Raw genomic sequence first — 21,693 nt, 5'->3', positions numbered from 1 at the left:
AAACAAACACATCTGATGTTTTGCTCTGGTTTCATTACACACTGGTTACATCTCATACAACAAGAATTACTATATAAACATTTAGAATGTTTGTCTTTATTTCAAAACAAAGAACATCATGTGACTCTGCCTTCTGAAAGATCAACATATGACTGACCGTCAGACTGCTTCCTGTGAGAGAAGTGTAGTACTGCTATCTGCTGATTGGTTGTTTTCAGCCATGCCTCAAAACTGGGATGATCCACACTGAGAAGAAAGTAAGAGAAAGAAGGCTTAACTTTTGTGTTTATCCTTTTCAAGTGTAGGTTAGGGTTAGGTGAGTAAACCTGTGGTCAGATTTGAAAACTTGTGCAGAAGTGTGTGTTAACCTCTGGTTTAGTGTTTGTATACCTATGGACAGTTACCGATAATTGTCTATCTATATGGTAATGTTAATGTGCATCTATGTGGTCATGTGAGCAACCGTGTGCTTTTGATAGCTGTGTGTATTCACCTCTGGCCTTCGGTGTGTGTGAATCTGTGTTTAGGTGTGTGTGTACAGCTATGGTGAAGTGTGTGTACCTGGGGTTAGGCGAGTGTGTGTGGGGCAGTAGAGGGATTACAGTGTTGCTCAGACACTCGCACAGTGGACACAGGAACTCTCCATTCTCCACGTCATAGCTGGTGTGACCCCTAAGACGCTGCTGTCGTCTCTGCTCCTTCAGCTGCACTGCCTCAAAATACCTGAACACAGGTGAAGGAATAGTTTTTAAAAAGAGCAAGTGCTAAAAACTAACATTCACATGGTTCTTGCACACTAGTTTCTCTCAAATGTTGTCTTTTTTAAAATCAAACACAACCTTTATAAAGACAGCACTGGGTTGCACCAGCTAGGCTTTAGGTTCAAATGTGGCCTAGTCTGAACATAGTTTAATCACTACTTATATTTAAGGTTGTTGCACTAGCTTAGATAGTTCCAATTCAGGCATAAAACATCAAATCTTACACCTAGTAGGTGTAAAGTTCACAGTAAACTACTGTTGTCATGGTTTATTGTTTTGAAAGGCTGGTTCACTTGGAAGGAGAAGTTTGACAGTTTCACAATTAACAGCTGTATATGGATGTTTTTTCCCCCCATCATTTAGAGACGAAAGGGCCCCAAATGAAACACTGTTACAAACACTGTATTAAGAAAAAAGTTTTTCACTGATTGATCACAAAATTCATTTCTGTAAGAATATGTTGGTTAGTTTGGACATTACGCTCTACAGGTTGAGATGAACTTTATGTCCTGGTAATGCAACAAAACAACAAACAAGACTAGTTTCATTTTAGGGTTGAGGACAGACTTTACACCTTCACGTAGGACAGAACTCACCTCTGCCAGCAGGTGGCATGCATGATATGTCCACAGCTTGCCGTGTGAATCCCCATTGACATGTCAGGGTGCATGAGCAGGGGGTCGTGACGCTCTGCAACACACCATTTCACATCTGTCAATTTACTTATTAACCCTGAACGATGGCTGCCCTGACGATGTAGACAAAAGCTCCACCCACCTGGCTCAGGCAAGCTGCGTTGGCGGTTTTTGGACAGAACTGTGGATCTCTGGACAAACGCTGCCAGAACCATGGCTTTACCCTGACCTCTGACCTCCTGCTCCTCCTGACACAATATGCAGGTAACCAGTTGACGTCGCTCAGCTCCGCACACCCTCCTGGGACCAACACACACCTGAGAGAGACAAGTATCCTCCAGACTGGGAGGACTGGGGGGCAGGGGGATAGAACATCTTAATATTCTGTCATAACTTAACAAATAACATTTTTTTAACGGGGCCTGTATCATTTTGAAAATGGCTCATGTATAACCTACAACTATTAGATCAAAATGTAGTTTGAACGTATAGCTGCATGAATTAGGTAAAGTAACAAATACACAATTTTAAAAGCCTTTGATCAGGATGAGGGCCAAAACACTTCTGATCAAGATCTCCCTGGTACCTGCTGTGTGCAGCTGCAGAAGTTAACAGGGGTGGACCAGTGTGGATAGGTGTACCTGGTTTCTGCAGCAGCAGATGTTGAGGCCTCAAGCTCCTCCAGACTTTGCTGGAAAAGTTCTTTATTCTCATTGATAAAGTGTTTTTGCATCTCAGACATCTGTGCCATAATCTTCTCCCTCCTGAGTCGAGCCATCTCCGCCTTCCTCTTCCTCTCAGCCTTGTCTTTGTCTCGAACCGTCTGCAGGAAGAAAATGTAAACAACAAACTTTGAATAAGACTTTGAAGCCAACATAAAAATCTATAAAGGCCATTTTGATAAATAACACTGTCAGTTGCTATCAACCGCATTGAGCGCATGTTTTGCAGTAAGATTGTTCCACAATGTCTGAGCCACAAATGTGAAGTTACATTCCCCCTTTGCTTTTCATTCAGGCATAATGATCTGTAAGGCCCAGGTCAGAAGACCTAAGTGATAGATATACTGCTAGATATATTCACAAGTGCTTGATCATGCATAGTTCTAAAAGTAGAAACAACTATTTTAAAATTAATCCTGAATTTGATAGGAGGCAATCAAAGTGTGATGATCTAATAATGGGATTTGTCTTGGTCGAAGCCTTCGAATTGCAGTTGTCTAGCCAGGAAGGTATTAAAGAATCAATTACAAACTCTTAATTAAAATGTGTCCTAAATTAATAAGAATTTGTGTCTAAAAACTAAGACTTACTAAATCTAAAATAGCTGCCAAAACTAACACTGCTCTCATCCCCTTGTTTTTTTTTCATTTGAATGGTTTTTGAGAGTTTGTGTTCCGCACCTCCTCGGGGCCTTGTCCCTGGCTGATGGTGACAGTGGAGGTGGATGTTGTCCGTTCTCTCATTGTCTTGATATTTGCCACCATCTGCAATACACAAGTGAACCTTACATCAATAAGAGAAAAATCAAGATGATCGAGAGAGAATTTTTGACCCAGAGGATTACTTAGATTTCTACCTCAAACTTCTCCATTAAGATATGATTGTGAATAAGAAATTATCTGAAAATAATAATAATGGGCAAAGGAGAGAGAGCCCATGAGAGCCCCTGAGAACAGATCTGTCACGTTACCAAATCACCTGTTTTTCACTGCCCTAATGTGAAGTGTATAACATTTCAGCAATATAAAAACATTTACACTCCACTTAAACAGCTAAAACACAATAACATTGATAATACTTCTAAGTTTTCCTCTCTGATTTACAGGTATAAACAAAAGTATGTCTGGTGAAAAAACAAAACCTGATTGAATGAAACATTTAGGATCGGATCAGATTGATAGATAATTAGCATATAATTCAGTAAAATGTGCCATTGTGATGATATAATGTTGACATCAGTGTTTACCTTGAGGATCCATGTGATCATATCTTTGTGAACCTCCAGGTGGGGAGCGTTCTGCAAACTCTCCAACAGAGCTAGAACACTTCCTGAGGTACTGGGAGCTTCACCTGGACCTGAAAACACACCAACACATAATATTAGTGGCCTGGTTGTTATGAGTGACAAGACGGTGCCACTGTGTGCTAGGTGCATCTCAATAAGTCAGATACTTGACCTCAAAGGTGTTTTCTAGTTATTAGTGTTGTTTTGTGTAACCAAAAACGATGTTAGGCATGGTAAATGATAAGGCTAGTATAGTGCTTTTCTAGTCTTCTGACCACTCAAAGCGCTTTAACACCTTATGAAATAAAGAAAAACATGTAAATAGCAGTGGTTGCTATTTAGTGAGACCATCAGAAGTAACTAATCCCATTCATATGCCGAAGACGTAGCATCCGGAGCAACTTGTCTCACAAGGACACATCGAACATGTTGCTGCAGGAGCTGGGGATCAAACCCTCAAGCTTCCGATTGAGAGACGACGACTCTACCAACTGAGCCACAGCCGCCCCACAGGTATGTGGAAACTATGAGTAAAGAAATCACTAAAACTAAAATATGTAAGCTTCTTCAAATTAATATCAAATTTTAGGAGAAGTTTTTTCATTCATATATCTAAATTTACTGAGAAGGGAAATTCTAGTTCTATTTTATCACTACTAATTAGTGCTTATTGATGTCTGCACTCTCTTGGCTTGTAGCTCTTGCAAGCTAATCAGGCCTCCAGTTGAATTTTCCTCGCAGACAAGACTGCTGGACATAGTAAAAAATGTGCTTCTTTTAAATTGTCTGGTTCATTAAGAAAACTTCCTGGTCTCCCACTGATGTAAGCAACATGTAATCAGCCTCTCTGCATGTTGGAATTTCATACCAAGAAGGTATTCACATTTTTCAAATCACTGCTCTATGTTATTGACATGCACAGTATATTGTATGGGCAATGTACTTTGTACTGATCTCTACTTCTACTGCTGTGTGTACCACAAGTGCACTCTTTGAACTGACGTGTGATCTTGCAGATGTAGTTGAAGGTGACGTCATCTGCTCCGCTGCTGTTCTCTAGCTGCTGCTGCTCCTCCAGTAGAGCCATGCCCACCAGGTGAAGCACCTGTACACACAGGATACATAGTATTAAGAGAGATTACATTGTTTAATCACACGTTTAGTAACTACATGTTAGGTTGCTCAACTGGGAACTACAGGAGCCTCTGAAGGTCAAACTGAACAAACATGGCTACTGAGAGCAGAAACCTGAAGGCATTTGGAACTTGGCTATCTGACTTTCAGAATAAAAGCCTTGTTTGAATTGAACTCAACGATTCCCTATTAGCTTACTTTCAGAATAAAAAGCTGATACTCAAGAAATTTCTTTTAAAGGTCACATATTATGCTTTTTCTGGTTTTATATGCTCTTTAGTGTGTTTTCCAAGTGTCCTGTGCATGTGGGTTAGGGTATGTGTAAAAATTCAAAGTCCGCGGAAACGCGGCTTCTCCTACGTCCTCCTGTTAGCTGTAGCATTAGCTGCATGTAACGCTCGGTTGTAGCCCCCCTCGAAAAGAAATTGTCAGTGCGGCGTCATTGTCAGTGTGAGATCACTGATCTAAGCCCATTGGCTCGTAGTGGCAAGCCCAGCAGCTCATGTTGAAATTTCCGAGACGCGTGCTGAGCAACTGACCAATAACGACAGAGCGGCTCGGCAGACCAATCAGAGCAGACTTGGCCCACGTGGGGTCTAACAGTGTGGTCACAGCAGAGTGCAGCTGACGGACTCAGAGCGTAGAGGGAGCAGTACATGAAAACAGACACTTTTTTCGAACTTTAGCTATTGTGAACGTACAAAAGTAGGTACCGTACATAGATTAAATATACGAACCCCAAAAAGGGCATAATATGGGCTCTTTAAACCAAATGTCATCTGTATATCCTGCTTCACTTAACACTGGCAATATGAACGGTTTCATTATTTAAGTATGAAAAAGACAATAGCCATTTGGAAAAACAAAGAAACACAACAAACATGTGGGCTAGAGTCATTTCAAAAACAGTCAAAATCGTCTGCTTGAAACATTCGTGTGGCAAATTAAATAAAATTTTGGAGTACTGTACTAATCGTTTTTCTAGAGTAATTTAAGCACTTAGTTTTGTTTTTTTTGGGAGGGGGGAAGAGCAGCTTTTTAAGTACAACTCCAATACTTCAAAAATATTGGGTGATTTGCAAAACCCCATAATGAATTGAAAGTAGCACAAAGAAAAACAATTCAAATGTTAAAAACTGAGAAATTGAATTGTGTTTCAAAAAAAGATTTGCCCATTTGGAATTTGATCTTCCAAAAAAATGTGTAATGTTTACCAGTCCGGTATATCACTTTCTATTTTAAAAACACATTTTCGGGATGGAGACATAATTAATGAAGCGTAAAAAAAGACAAAAGAGACCTTAGACTGTTGAACAGCTGACATCCTACAAGCATCCTTTTTGCACCTTAAGCAAAACTTTGCACTTTCAAAATGACTGAAACGCTTTCAAGAGAAAAGTGATCCAACAGAGTGGTAAACATGACCCTGTCCAAACTTCCTAGTTTTGACATTTGGTATTTTGTTCTTTATTCAATCAAATGAATATTTGGACTAAAAAGAAACCCTTTTAGAATCTGTCTGTTTGAGAGACAAATACTGCTAACAGTACTTCATAATACAAAACCTACTAATGGCTGTTAAAGTGACTAATTGTCTCTGACTCTATTATGAGGTCTTCAGCTTCTTAACATCATAGGGGATGACAGGCGGTAACAACTGAACCGGGGCCAGCTGAGTACTGGCAGTCTTTCTCCCTTAAATCTTATGGACTGACTATCCACACTGTTACTGATAGATTCTGTTTGAGTCTCACCCGCTGCAGCATAGACTCAGTCCAGCAGCCCCCGCTGGGCTCAACAGCCCACTGCAGCACAGCGCCCTCTACTGCCAGCAGCACGTCACACTGCAGCAGGTTCACTAGGCTGCCAAACAGAGGACAGAGGGAGGGAGGGAGAGGGGGTGGCAGAGCTGTCTCACACACACACACACACACACACACACACACACACACACACACACACACACACACACACACACACACACACACACACACACACACACACACACACACACACACACACACACACACACACACACACACACACACACACACACACACACACACACACACACACACACACACACACACACACACACACACACACACACACACACACACACACACACACACACACACACACACACACACACACACACACACACACACACACACACACACACACACACGTTATTCATACTGATGTATAATAAAATATAACTAGTCAGTTAATAATAAGTCTTGACAAGCAATTTACAAAACAGATCATACAAAAAAAAATTCAAATGCATTGTGCTTACTTGACGGAATTTCTCTTCAACTTATTTTTTCAATAACACCACACCTTATTTTGACAACCCTATTGAATATAAATGCATTGTTGATTGAGTAAAAGACCACATCCTCATTACATCAACGTAAGTGGAGTTACTGGTAAAATATTTGGTAAAACTTTTTGCTCTGTGACTAACAGTGACACGCCAGGGTCCATCTGGAACTAGAATTAGATCAGGTAGTCTCAGTCTGGTTTCTTGAAAGCCCAACTAAGTTTGACTGACAGGTGTCACACCTGAACACATTTATCATACTAACTGGACACACTGATAAGCTATGTTCACCTGTGTCCTCTCCATTCTGTCTCCTCAGCTTCCTCTGAGCCTCTTCAGCCTGAAACAGACATCACACAATATCACCATGACAGAAGGATCAAAGAGCAAAGCTGTAGGGTACCCTGACCAGCAACCCTTTCAATACCCCAGTCAAAAACCTGTTAAAATGACCACATACCTTGGACTGGTCAGCTCTGCTGTAGTGATGGAAGTACAGGTTGAAGTGTTTATTCCAATCAGGACGCAGTTCATACAGACCTCGACCTGTCACACCTGGCTTCCTGCAGAGTGGAAAAACAGAGTGCTACAGTGAATACTACAGACCTCTTCATTTCATACCTGTCAAATATCAAAACAAGTAATACGATCTAGAACTGCTCTTTCTGTAGAGTGTCTTGAGAAAGCATATGTTCTGATATAGCATTTTAGAAATTAGGATTCATTGGCTGATATGGTTCATATTCACAGTCATTTTAATCTACCACATGTTGTTCTGTAAACATCTTATTTTTGTCAAGTTAATGTGAAGCAAAAATTAACAGTAATACTTAAATCAATTTTAGCACTACTAAAGTTACTTTTGCAAACATTTAAAAGAACAAAAAGTTATTTATTTGATCCACTGCATCAATAACACAGTAATGTGAAAATAACAGGGAAGCTTGAAGAGAGAGCTACACAGGTACTAATCCATTGTAAGCTTAAAATACATCACGTGAGTTTAACTTCAGGCTTATACAAATGTGTTGATGAGAGGATGTGTGATAAAGTGGTGGTCGTTGTTAATGTGAATATGAATTTAAGGTAGAAAGGATGGAGGAAGTAGACTAACTTGAATGAAGCCACAGTGTCGATGACTCTCTCGAGACCGGTCTCCTTGTTCCCCTGAAGAGAAAAACAGTCAGAGATCAACTGTAGGTACACAGGCAGACATGTTCACAGACAAAGACACGCAGACAGACAGGCAGGCACAGGGACAAACAGATGTGCGGCTGTGGCTCAGTGGTAGAGATGGTCGCTCAACCAGATATCTGGGGGTTCTACCCCTAGCTCCTGCAGCCACATGTCAAACTGTTACTGGGCAAGAAACGTAACCCCAAATTAGTCCTGTGAATGAATGAATTAGTTTATACTGATGGACACTTTCCAAAGCAGCCTCTGCTGACCTGCGCTGTAAAAAGTGCACTGAGTAGCGTGAAGACTATACAAGTTCAAGTCTATTTAGCATTTACAGAAAGGTATGCAGAGAGACAATCAACTACACAGCCAAGCAAACACATCAACAGATTCACAGACAGACAGGCAGGTTAGCGTCTTACATTTTCAGGTAAAGCCTTCACCAGCTCACTGTGAGCCATTGGTCTGATTGACAGCTGGTGGATGATTTCTCTTCTGACCTCATCAAATGGCTCAACCTGGCCGACACCTGACACATACCGCTCAGCTTTCACACACACACACACACACACACACACACACACACACACACACACACACACACACACACACACACACACACACACACACACACACACACACACACACACACACACACACACACACACACACACACACACACACACACACACACACACACACACACACACACACACACACAAATGGGTATGTTGTTAATTTTGTGATTAGATTAATTTCGAGCTTGCCATAATAACTGAGACCACTTTCTTTGTTCCTTGCGTGAAATGTTCAAAATTTTAATTACTTAAGTTGCAGCAGCTAAGAGAAGTGACTCACAAACAACCATAATGATGAGGTGAAGCATTTCCTCGATCAATGTGTTGTTCTGCTGGACGACGTCCTGTCAAACACAGACAGAAGAGTGTCACAGGAGTATCCATAGCATGTTAGCAGAGTGACATGCGAGAGACAGGAGATTAAGTACCCACCTTGTTAGCCTCCCTGTATCTTTTTCTGCAATCTGCAGAGCTAAATATGTGAAACAGTTCAAATCGACTCAGAACAATCATCAGGAAGTGGTTTGGATCCATCATAGACGCTCCTGCCTGCATGGGAACAGACACAACTGTCAGAAGTCTACCAGGTTTCAGATTACAGGCCAGTTGAAAGTATAGAAATTAAACTTTAGCTTTTGTCGGTTGTGTACATGCCAACAAGGTGAACAGCTTTATTGACACTCAGAAGTGTAGGTAACAGCTGCTACACCTGTGAATAATCTCAAGTTATGCATCAGTAACATGAGTAGACAAAGGACATTTCAGTAGAGCAGTAGGGGTAGAAGTAGAGTAAGATAGGGTTGATAGATTCAACAGAGTCGAGCTGTGTAAGTCAAGTTAACAGTTCAGTCAGGATTTGTCAGTAGAGTGTGTGGTATCAGTAAAATATGAAGGCTGTGTCAGTGAACCAGTGAGAACAGTAGAAGCAGAAGAGTTAGCAGAGCAGTCGTGTCAGGCTTGGTCAGTAGACTGAAATAAGAATCAGGCAGTGACAGTAGAGTCCACCTGAGTCAGTGGAGTCAAGCTGGGTCAGGCTTAATGAGTTCTGTCAGGCATAGTTAGGATGAGGAAGCAGGGTTAGGCTAGGTCACACGGTGAAGTGGGTCTCTACCTGCAGCATGATGATGTCCTTGTCAAACATCTCCACTCTGCACTTGACATTGTGATAATAATAAATCTGAAAAGCACAGAATAGTTTGTTACTTAAATAAAAACAAAACGTATTCACACTTAAACATCATTTTGAGAGCAAGCTAACTTTTTCACAGCAAGATAACTTATAGATATTTTTTATGGAGAGAAATGACTTCATTAACCCTAACATGACTGGAATTACATTTAACCTAAGAGAACGACACTTCAGAATTTAAACCAACATATCTTTATTTTGAGTAACATCATTGTACTAAAAGTTCATTGAAAAATCAACATTAACTTTTATAAATAACTTTATTCACACATATACTTTCTAGATGACGACTAACAAAACTCAATTTCCACAGATAATGTACCACCTTGATAAATTTGACACTAAAATCCTTTCCTTTAAGGTAATAAAACCATTCTCAATAATCTCAATTTAACTATTAATAATAAGACAAAATAATTAAAATGACAACATTTATAAAATAGTCACATCACTGCATTTAGAATAACTGTATATGAAAAAGGGACCCACTTTCCCAACGTCAGTTTAGGTTATCAGGTAGCAACTTACCTGGTTGATCAAGGAAAACCCGTTCCTCCTCCACATCCCAGCATGCACCTGAGCACAGAGCACCAGGCAGCGCAGGGGCAGTTCAATCAGGAGAGGGGGGCTGAGTTCTCCCTGAGGATATGTAAACATGCATGAACACGTGAATTTATCTGTTTCAGATTACAAAGGACAGACATGCAGACAGGCAAACAGGGTGATGACTGACCAGGGGAAGCTGTTCAGGGAAACGTGAGGCCACTTCTGTCCTGCTGAGGAGGACATGGAGCCCTGGGGGGATCATTTATGATTTATTTATTATATTTTATTATTCATGACACACAGTATGGTGAAGACATCTAGGCCTATGTTTCCTATTAAACTCTTGATAATTGTATATTTGTCTTAGCTTCAGGTATTAATATGAGGAAGGTTAAAGCCTTGCCCTCGCTCTTCTGTGTGTGACGGTGTGTGTGGTTGTTCTTGTGTATTTACCTGCCAGCAGTCTGCAGACCGGCAGGTGTATAGACACTTTATCCTGAGACACCTGGTACCTGAAGGTCTCAACATGGTGACCTGCCAGACTCAAGCTGATTGGCTGCTCGCCATCTGGGAGGCTGCTATGACAATGACTGAGTGCACTCAGGCACTTCCTGTACGCCTCAATCAGCACGTGCTCCTGAAACACATGGAAGAAATAGAATAACATTTACCTGTTCACTGTTTGTAATAAGTCATAATGTTGTTAGCGGTTATTATGTCAATATTTGTAGGAGAGGCAGTTGTAGTAGTATTAGTCTTACATCAGTGGAGCACCACTCTTGGATCATGGAAATGATGTGAGTCAGCTTCATCTGCAGAGTGAATGCTGCCTCCCACTCAGGCTCCATCTCTATGTGCTGCCCCACCTGTCTCACCACTGGATCCATACCCTGAAGAAGAAGGTTCAGAGAAGGACAGATTCATATACAAACAGGAACAGATACAGACAGGTACAGAAATAGACACACAATAACAGAGACACAGAAAAGACCAGTTTAAAGATTTAACGGTTCAGGGACAGATATATTTATAGAAAGACAGGTTCCCTAAACACATTGCGCGTGCTCTGCTGCAACAACACACCCTGTACTCTTTCTGCTTTCTGGGTGAAGGAACAGAGCACTGAGGTGCAGGAAGATGGGCTTTGGGAAAAGCCAGTTCCCTGCAGCAATAACTGCCCTTAACAGCAGGCCTTGTTGAATTGGCTGTGTTTTTGTTTACTGTGTAATATAAACTGTTTTTCCCTCATTTTTCTGTGTTTAGAATCAGAATCACATTTTATTACTGAGTACATTTACACATAAAATAAATTACACTTGGTGTTTTGGCTCCTACACAATCATCAAAGAAATGGGGCAGTGTTTATTGTTGTCTAACCTGTACAGCGCTGTGAAGAAGAATTTCCCCTTGGGGACAATAAAGTCTAAGTCTAAGGTTTCAGGGGAAACAGGACTCTCCCTGTTCAGGGAAGTATCAGACAAGGATTGAGGTCTGTGTCACCTGCATACACTTGAGAAGCTCCAGAAAAGCGTCTAAACCTTCCAGAAATTTCACTCGGAGTTGATCGCTCCATTCAGAGGGACGGCTGATCAAGACGTACCTGCAAAACACAAACTTGCTGGATCAACTTACCATGCCACTGATGTACAACAAGAATACACAGAAAATGTACAAGAGTAGTAAATAACTGTTTTTTAAACTTGTACATAAAAGCATGAACTGGTTCTTACTTGAGGTCTCCGATGAGGCTCTGGACCCGTCCGAACTTAAAGGCCTGCTGGGCGGTGTAGCGGTCGAACTGAAAGCGTCCCTGTAGGTCTCTGTGACGAAGGTGATCCACAAATGTTCTGATGATGGTTGTCATCAAGTTCTCCTCCACCATCAACATCCGGGCCTGCAACATGCACATAACAAGAAATATCACAGAATATAAGACAATAGATCAACTGAATTGACCAGTAAGCAGAATTATTAAGTACTTCACACTCTCGCACTAGTTTGTAAATAGTGCTAACAATAATGAAAAGTTAACAATACAATGATGACATCAAAAATGTAATGACTAATTTCCTTAAGGGCCTTTCAAGCTTTAGAAGGAAAATGATGGTGGCATATTTAACAAAATGAAGGCAGATGAAAAAATACAAGCAATGACTCAAATTATGTTGACACAAGTGTCAGAAACCAAAGTGTTGGATATTACAGTTAACAAATATATGCTGAAAAACACAATGTCAAATCAAAATGTAGAATGACTTGCACCAGGCGTCATTATGAACTTTTTATTGTAAAAAAGAAAATGTACAGTCTGTAAATGAGCATGGTTAAAGACTCACATACATATGCATATCTATTAAACATGTAAATGCTAAGAACAGACACACTGTCAGACATACTGGTATGGTGATTGGGTCTCCTGGGGAGCAAAGAAGGCCAGCAAGAGAGATATAAGAGAGCTACACGGCACAAACCTGAGGCGGCAGATTTAATAAAGAAAAAGTGAAAGCTCACTTCTTAATAGTGTTTATTGTGACCTCATATTTTCTGGAACAGTGGAGTGTACCTACTGTTTTGAGGTAGAATTTATGTTTGTAGTTCCAAAAATGGGACAAGAACAGCACATGTGCTCCAGAAGTTTCAGGTCTCATTTGACATTGGAGTAAATTGGGCTGTTTATTAGGCCTTCAGTTGCTTGGAAGGCCCCTATGCAAAAACTGTAAATCACTGTATCCTACCTAAATAAATATCACAAAGATAATAAAGGACGACAATAACAATAGCAGCTAGTCTTATTGTTGTGTCTGCTCTGCACTGAGGACCAGTAGCCCTAATTACTTCCATAAACCCATCAGTCCTATCAGAAATCCACAACTCCACCCACGGTTCTTATGAGGATTAACCAAAATATTGTTTTCTTCCCTGCTGTTCATTAACTGTTTAATAGCCTACGTTCTGAAACATTAAAAAAGCTTTTACGTCAGGTCATTAGGCCCTACTGTATGTTGCTCTTGTGATCCAGTTACTGATGGTCACTGATTGGTTTCTTGCCCTTTAACACTTTGTTGTTAAATGTATCCCCCCTGAGGCTGTTGTGAGCTCTAGCTTCTCACAGATGACTGTATTCGTTTTGTTATTGATCAGCTCTTGTACTTTGACACCTGCAGTCTTATGATGAAATGCATTTAGATACATTTTTTACAAAGGAAACCTAAATCATACTAGTTTGTATAATGAATTCAAAAACACTGACTGTCACAACAGCCCTGCATATTGTTAAGAAAATGTGCATGTCTTTCAAGTGAGATGCCGTCAAAGACTCGCAACACTATGGCTCCTAAATACTTATTACGGTAATTTACTACGTGCATTAAAAGGAACACAACGCTTCGAGCCCCACTCGGCTCTTCCTCGTACAGTATCTGAAGAAGAGCCGAGTGGGACTTGAAATGTATTGTTAATTTAATGCACATAGCAAACAAATAAATATTTATGAGGCATAGTGTTGCGAGTCTTTGGCTGCGTCTTAATTAGTATTTGTTTTTTGATTCAGCACCTAATCAAGTGATGTGCGTGTGTTTTTCAACCATTTCTTCCATGTAAACATCTTTGAACAGTAAGGGTGTAAGAGGAGACCCTGTCCAGCTGCGGGGACCAACATTCCTCACCTCAACAAATAGTTAGACTGAACTCACCAGCGACGGGACGGTGAATATTTGTACTGACAGGTCAGTGATGGAGAACTCACGATCGTGGTCATCTCTCACGTAGTCACACTGCAAGCGTTCATAATTCTACCAGCAGGAGAGAGAGACAGGCAGAGAGAGAGAAAGGTGTGTGGAGGTGGGGAGGAGAGGAGTTGTACTCACCATGGTTGGGACGGTGAAGAGTTGAACAGATAAAGAGGTCACTGACACCACTCGCTCGTGGTCATCCTCCATAAAATCTGTCTGGAGGCGTCTGTAGTTCTAGAGGGGGGGGACGACATTTCACCTCTGGGTCAGAGGTCTCTGCTGATTGGCTCCTATTTGTTTGATTTTTATTCTTTTGGATTGTTTAAACGATCCAACTTCTATTGGCAGCACCTCACCAGTTTTTAATGACTGCTCACGTTTTTTGTGATTTAACTGAATAATTTTAGGAGTTCTGGAGAAATCAATATAAAAGGTAAATAATAAACAGACGCCTGAAAAAGAAAATAAGCTTACCCCCAGTGAGGAGTATTTAGTTGGTTAGAAGACAGACTGAAGTTTATACTGATGCCTCAATATGACATATATATTAGAAACCTTTCACAGAAAGATCATTTCAGATTTTGTAAATGCCCGTCATCACTGAGGCAATTTACATTTCCCGGCCAAAAAGCCTTTATTTGAATTTTTCTTATCATGAGATTATTTTTACTTATGCATTTAAATACAATATCAGAAAATAAATATTAAGTATCTCTCTGTCAGCAGGAACAAAAAAGTCCTTACAGGAGCTTTAACTTTATCCTCCTTTCCTGTTCTGTTGATCGTCTAGTGCCCCCTTCAGAGTTATCTTGTGATAATAAGATTTTAAAACTACATAGTCTGATCCCTGGATTATTTACTGCATTTGTTTCTTAACTGAAATAAATGTTTTTGTGTTCGAGAGCTACTCCAGTCACATTTCCTGCTAACAGGGATTGAAGGCTAATCTCAATAATTCCAGTCTAAGAAAAACAGGTCACACCTGAGGAGTCTCGCTCAGTCAAGCACAAACAGAAGCAGGCAAAACCAGGAGCTTTCACATCAACATGTAACCCAGAGTATGAGAACCTCAATCCGTGGAATCCAATGATTATATTTTCTTCTAAATTGTGTTTTCATGTTTTCCTGTAAAGCTTTGTGAATACTGATGATTGTGAGCGAGTTAGTGCAGGTCCATGTGGTGAACGAGTGATTCTGATTTATGTAATGATAATGTAGAGTTTCATACATGTAAACTGAACACAACTGTGGATTCTTAATAACCACCACAGGTGGATCAATTAACAATGTTCCAAAATCAAACAATTGATAATTATGGGATGTGTGGGTATGGACGAATAAGTGGTACAATGCAGAACATATCACGTAGCTTTTAATCAAATCACACCATCTTTCTCACAACTCTGCAGAAGCAGCTCATCTAAAGTAATCAAAAGCCAAACAACCTTTGAGGTAAGAAGATTTTGAACTTTGAAAGCAGCTGGTCAGATTAGCTTTATGATTAAGGAACAATAAACACTAATTTAACATACAGAATATACAGTAGAATTGATCAGGTGTAGTGGTCGAGCATTGTAATCAAATGTAATGATCATCTGTGTTGGTCAGGTTAATAGATAACAGTTCATGAGATACGTTCTATTAGTATAAGATGTGTTACCTTGGCGAACTGGATGGCAAAGATCTTCTTGTACTTGAGGTCCATGAGGAGGCTGTTCATCAGCAATTGGTGGTAGATGTTCCTTGCTCCTACAGAGATGGACAGGGACAGAGAGAGGAAAGGGAGGTTATAGAGGTGAAATATCTCATGTTTTAAAGAGTATTTAAAGCGCTACATATATAAATAAATAAGTTAAGTAAGCGTTGGTACCTTTCCACATCTTGGAGTCATTGAGCATCAGCTGGTCAACCAGTGAGGAGTTTTCTCCTTCTGGACCTCTCTGCAGGCCAACCTGACACAGGATCCTTCTCAGACCATCTGAAGCACAACAGTTAAACTGTCAGCCCGCAGACATGACCCACACTCACAGATGGATTGTGGGCAAAGAATATAAACATACCAGAGTACTGGATGACCTGTCCCAACCAGCAAAGAGCCTTCAGAGCAAAACACTGATGAGCAACAACAGATGAGTGCATAACCTGAACCCTGAGAGGTTTCGACTGACGACTGGTGTTCCTCTGTAGGAGACAGGATGTGAGGGAGCACACAGATGAGATGAATAAGTTTAAATTGATTACTCTCACAAAGAATTCCCAAAATAAAAATGTACATATTTACAGTGAGATACTTTTGTTTGAATATACGGTAAGCATTTAAATCAAGTAATTCTTAAGTTAATAAGGAGGTATTAACTCACCACTATAACAGACTTGGCCTGCTCACAGAACTGGAAATCTCCATATCGAACCGACTTTCTGCCCTGCAGACAAGCAAAGACAGAAAGTCATTTAAGTTATGGGAATATAATAACTGAGAAGTATAGTAAGTGTGATTTCTATTATATGATCGTGAAAACTATATATATTGTTTATAATCATGAATGTGTTGAATACATATACACTGAGTCTTGTATGACATTCAAGACTGGCCAAATATTTTTCATTTGAATAACATATTAGTGAAGAGAGTACTGACATCGCGGTCCACAGTGGTGGCAAAGCTGACGGCTTCTTTCTGGCTGCAGTTGACAGCTTTCTGCAGAGTGTAGATCACTTGTTCATACGTGTGGACTTCATCATTAAACAACATGCAGTAGAAAGTGTCTTCTTTCTCCCTGAAAAGACATATGCACATGCTCACACACAACAACACTGGAAGAATTACATTTCAGTAAAAGTCAGTTTATTGCATGCATATGATTGGCAAAGGATAATGAGGGACAATTACAGAAGGTAGGGGATATTTGAAAATATGACCACATAATGTGTTGTAATAAATTAGTCTTTTATTTAACAAGCATTGTGAAAGTGTGTACTCTTCTTCATTAGCACTGGAGTCAAAAAAGGCTTAGCAAGCCGTGTGTGTAAAAAGTATGCATGCGTACGGTGGCGCGAGTCCCTCAGGTAGCTGGCCCTCCTGTTCCCAGGTCAACATGTCCACAGCGTACTTCAGGATGATAGAGAAGATGCTGTAGCTACGGGCAACCATGTCAGCAGGTAACTGAGCAACAGGATCCTGAAGGGGCAAACAGCAAAACAATGATTACACTAAAAACAAGTGAAGAAATAGACAGGCAGAGAAAATTGACAGAAAGAGACACAGAGACGGGAAGAGATAGACAAAGGTAAAGAGAGACACAGGTATTTAGAGGGATGCGTCTCACCTCCTGTGAGTGCATGCTGCTTTCTGTGGGTGTGTGTTTGCTGCAGTAAGGACCTTTCTTCCAGGCCTCAGCATCTCCACAGTCACAGAAACCTCCACCTCCTGACGTTGTCATCTGTAAAACACACAGTTACATATAATCACTGGAACCGATACCTTGTGTTTTGGACCCCTAGAACACACTCAGATACACTGACTGTATGCATGTCTGTATGTCAATGTGACCTTATGTATGTATACGGATATCTTTTATATCCATATACGCTTGAATTAAAAACATTTTATTTTTTTTATGTATACACTTCAATGACGCAGCATGCGCTGCCTGAGCCATCGCAGCTCCAGTCTGCCTTCCCCCGCTACATTCATTCACTGAGGCTGTAGCTTCTTTTCAGTCAAACCTCCAGAACGTACAGCAGAATAAAGCTAAGAAACTGTTGTTTTATCAAGATGTATCATTATCCTCCATTTTTAAAAGCCCCAATTCTGAAATAGTTTCATTTAGTCCACATTATTAAAGTCATTTTATCTCTGTACTCGCAGGCTGAACACATGCGCTGTAGTCATCTCTCACTGTCTCTCTCTCTCTGTCTTTCTCTCTCTCTGAGGAAGTATATCCTCTGAAAATAACTATGTGAGTCATGACTGTCTACAATGAGTGTGACACCTGAGTCACACTGTCTGTAATGCTTTCCCAGCTTTCCTAGCCGTAGCTACACTTTGTTTACATCGCCAGGACGGCCGTTGTTTAATTGAGGGACTAGAGAAAATTAGAATAACATACTGTACTCACTGCTTAATTGAATGTCATGTAAGCGTATTTAGATCACGGTCATTACGTGTAAATTTAAATGCAGTGTGAAGATACGAGCATAATAAAGATCGCTAGCATTAGCATGCTAACACAACAATGCAGCGCAAGTTGTTGTGGTTTCATGCTGGTGCTCAAGCATGCTGGATCAAAAAATTGCATATTCTTCCTGTAAGCTTAGAACATTTAGTTTTTAACCATATTAATATCCTCCATTTAAAAAAGGCAAGTTCTGAGTACATGCGTAGCCATTAAGTAGGATAGAGGCAAAGACAGAAACTACTGTAGGCAGGCACTGGCAATTGAAATTTATGTTTGTTCTCATCCTTTATGATAGCCTTATTGTTGCAAGAAAGCTAAAAAAAAACATTTCTGGTATAAGCCACACACACACTTCCAGTTATATCTGAATACAGATGGATAACCTTTTGGTTGAAAAATACAGATAATGACGTCTCTGCACTCCCCTAATGTATATATTTATATAAATATCCTGATTCCTGCAAGCTAGCGTTGGAAAAGGCTGATGATCTGGATGACTTTTTCACACGTGTATGTGTTTGAGCGTCACATGCAGCAGACAGGCTCTCAGGTTAAGTGTCTCAGACTCAGCAGGTCGTTGTGCAGATGACAGATTGTCCTTTGTCCTTTGACCTGCAGCGTTACAAACTGCTGAGGACCTTACAGGTATCTGGTTTAACCTCATCCATGTTATGACTATATGACTTAATGTCTTTGCACACTTAGGCCGTGTTCACACTTGACTTCTTTTTTACATACAAGCCTATGGAAAAATGAAAAAGTATGACGCCTTTTTAAAAAGCGGACACCTCTTCAAAAAGCGCTGCGCCTGGCGCCTTTTTCAGTTGAATTATTTCAACTTTTCAGAAAAGCGCTGGGTGACGTCAAGCGCCTTTCTGACAGCTGACCAATCAGGACAGGTAGTAACCTACGTCCCTAGTTACCTGTCTCCAAAAACTGCAAACTTCCACGAGATATGTGTGCATTGCGTGTCCGCTCCGGTCTGTTACGGGTCCGTGCATCCTCATCAGTCAACACCCACCGGCTGCGTTCTCAGTCTGCAGCACGGAGAGCACAGCCGGACAGCTGGAGTACGGACACAGAGGAGTTTCCGTGGTAATGTTACAGATTCACTCGCGACAGAACGAGATAATACGATGTTCGTGGTATAAAACTCAATAAAAACCTTATAAACACATACACAAACACACAAACGGTGGTTTTTCTGAAGTCTCAAAACGGAGGGTGTTATTCTGAAAATAAACCGGATGTTTTAATGTTGTATCGGTGTCTGACTTCCCGTCCCGCTTGTTCTTTTTTGTGCTAAATTGATGCGTCGTGTTCCGGCGCGGTTGCACCGCAGACTAGATCCTGTTGTTAAGGTTACAGAACACTTGCGCATAAGCACTCAAAAGGTGCTGAAAGCAGCGCTTTTTTCTGAAAAAATAAGTCAAGTGTGAACACAGCCTTAGTCTGTTTTTCTGATAAAAAAAAACCTTACACACAGAGTCTGATGCATTTATTTTTGTAATCATTGCCAAATTGGAAATGCGAGACAACATGAAGACATCAAGCACTGAGAGGATTTTGTGGTTCTACCAACGATTTCTGCGGAGCAATGGTTCATGAAGTAGGGACACATACACACAAAACTGTGGAAAAAACACAGGAAATCAAACCTGTCCCGAAAAAATGGATTGACACAACATGAGATTGTATTTCTTTTTACACATGGCAGTGTTTCCCTTATTCCTTCAAGTGTTTGTGTCGTCGTGTCGGCATGTCGGCTTGTCCCCACCCCCCCAATGCTGTAAACCTAGGGGAAACAATGCATGGGGCAATTTCTGACAAAAAAAACTCTCTGTGTGCTCTGTGACTCTGTGTGCAAAGGTAGATGCAAAATGGACTGAACTTGTACAGCACTATCAAACCCCTGATATTCCAGTTGAAAAAGGAACAGCTTTACCACTGAGCCATGGCTGCCTCATAAGATTAAAAAATACTTAACCTCAAATGATTTATTGGACTGCAATTACAGAGCATACTTCTAGACTTCTGGGCGCTGCAAAGTGCCAGGTTTCTTTTCAGGATCAAATCTAATCCCATTTGATGCACAAACATTGACTATGCCTGTGGGAACAAACAGAGGTTCACTGTCTTTCTCAGGGACTCTTCAACATGAACCTTCTGATTAGATAAAGGACAACTCACTCTACTTCCAAGCCCCAGCCCTTTTGGTATCGGCAAATAAATAAACCTGGGCTCATATTAAACATGGGTGGAAGTTACCGTATTTTCCGCACTATAAGGCGCACTTAAAAGCCTTTAATTTTCTCAAAAAACGACAGTGCGCCTTATAATCCGGAGCGCCTTATATATGGATCAATTGGTTAATTGGTTGATCCATACTGGTTGTACACGGCGCTCAGCGACACTGACTCGGATAATGACGAGAGGGAGCCGGGCATGTTGGATGCCGTACTCGCCCAACTGTTCAATTCGGACACTGAAGAAGAAGAATTCAAGGGATTCGTGGACGGGGAATGAACTGAAAAAGTGAGCTTTACGTGTTATACGTAACTGAACAATGTTGAGTTATGCACTAACGTTTGAATTATCGGTATCAGACTGTGTTTCTTTTACGTGTTTACAACTGAACAAGGCTGGGAGATATTGTGAATATGCACATTAACGTTTGAACAACGTTGAGTTATTGTGAATGCACTATGTATAAAACGTAGTGCATTTATATTTATATATTCACAATATCTCCCAGCCTTGTTCAGTTGTAAACACGTTCTATTCTATGCGCCTTATAATCCGGTGCGCCCTATATATGAAAACAGTTCTAAAATAGGCCATTCATTGAAGGTGCGCCTTATAATCCGGTGCGCCTTATAGTGCGGAAAATACGGTAATTCATAATATCATTCATTTTTATTTTGTACATGTATAGGGTGAAGTATGAAACATGTTGTTTATGTCTGTGGCAGTTTCATCGGCCACTGTTATTTGTGTTATGTTCTTAATAGTCCTTTCTAAGCTTACATTGTATCATTGAACATTATACAAATACCTGAAAATAGATTAGAACACATACCATCTTCTGGTCAGAGTTTTAAGACCAAATGAACCACTGCAATAAGTCTTTGCATCTTAAGTACTATATAAAAATACAGTATCATTCAATATTCACTATAAGCAAGTGTATTTTCTTTGTTTTAGTTCTGTTTGTGACAAAGCATCAGGTAAACACTTGGGGTTCCTGTGTGCAGTCTGTGTGAACCTGAAACTATTTAGGATTCTACAGTATCACATCAACTAGCTGCTTTGTGTGTTTGTGTGAACTTACCCTGTACCGATGCTCTTTGTGAACGCTGCCCAGGAAACATTGCATGCACAGAACACAGGTAGGGTCTGCTGCACACTCTCTAAACACACACAAACAAA

At 40.5% G+C, this 21,693-nt stretch overlaps 1 protein-coding gene across 3 annotated transcripts in view; it reads right to left on the bottom strand.

Moving 5' to 3' along the window:
* Window positions 1-21,693, bottom strand: part of ubr2 (ubiquitin protein ligase E3 component n-recognin 2) — a 35,875-nt gene that overhangs the window by 9,899 nt on the left and 4,283 nt on the right. For 2 of the 3 annotated variants that reach the window (XM_020646108.3, XM_029279759.2), the window contains exons 3-33: window positions 21,596-21,674; window positions 17,413-17,526; window positions 17,134-17,264; window positions 16,725-16,863; window positions 16,447-16,509; window positions 16,147-16,267; window positions 15,957-16,064; window positions 15,747-15,835; window positions 14,222-14,320; window positions 12,086-12,249; window positions 11,856-11,955; window positions 11,117-11,245; window positions 10,809-10,992; window positions 10,543-10,604; window positions 10,338-10,448; window positions 9,732-9,797; window positions 9,053-9,169; window positions 8,901-8,964; window positions 8,465-8,589; window positions 7,978-8,030; window positions 7,324-7,426; window positions 7,155-7,203; window positions 6,292-6,446; window positions 4,406-4,508; window positions 3,365-3,474; window positions 2,799-2,882; window positions 2,038-2,219; window positions 1,539-1,747; window positions 1,358-1,451; window positions 562-723; window positions 158-246 (exon numbers count right to left, since the gene is read on the bottom strand). In XM_020646108.3, coding sequence (XP_020501764.2) covers window positions 158-246; window positions 562-723; window positions 1,358-1,451; window positions 1,539-1,747; window positions 2,038-2,219; window positions 2,799-2,882; window positions 3,365-3,474; window positions 4,406-4,508; window positions 6,292-6,446; window positions 7,155-7,203; window positions 7,324-7,426; window positions 7,978-8,030; window positions 8,465-8,589; window positions 8,901-8,964; window positions 9,053-9,169; window positions 9,732-9,797; window positions 10,338-10,448; window positions 10,543-10,604; window positions 10,809-10,992; window positions 11,117-11,245; window positions 11,856-11,955; window positions 12,086-12,249; window positions 14,222-14,320; window positions 15,747-15,835; window positions 15,957-16,064; window positions 16,147-16,267; window positions 16,447-16,509; window positions 16,725-16,863; window positions 17,134-17,264; window positions 17,413-17,526; window positions 21,596-21,674 — 3,458 coding nt within the window. Of the gene's footprint in view, window positions 1-157; window positions 247-561; window positions 724-1,357; window positions 1,452-1,538; window positions 1,748-2,037; window positions 2,220-2,798; window positions 2,883-3,364; window positions 3,475-4,405; window positions 4,509-6,291; window positions 6,447-7,154; window positions 7,204-7,323; window positions 7,427-7,977; window positions 8,031-8,464; window positions 8,590-8,900; window positions 8,965-9,052; window positions 9,170-9,731; window positions 9,798-10,337; window positions 10,449-10,542; window positions 10,605-10,808; window positions 10,993-11,116; window positions 11,246-11,855; window positions 11,956-12,085; window positions 12,250-14,047; window positions 14,147-14,221; window positions 14,321-15,746; window positions 15,836-15,956; window positions 16,065-16,146; window positions 16,268-16,446; window positions 16,510-16,724; window positions 16,864-17,133; window positions 17,265-17,412; window positions 17,527-21,595; window positions 21,675-21,693 lie in introns of all 3 variants that reach the window. The other variant, XM_020646109.3, reaches the window with a different exon arrangement.

Source organism: Labrus bergylta, chromosome 10 (assembly GCF_963930695.1).
Source record: "Labrus bergylta chromosome 10, fLabBer1.1, whole genome shotgun sequence".
Lineage (NCBI taxonomy): Eukaryota > Metazoa > Chordata > Actinopteri > Labriformes > Labridae > Labrus > Labrus bergylta.
This window is presented reverse-complemented; position numbering and strand designations above follow the sequence as displayed.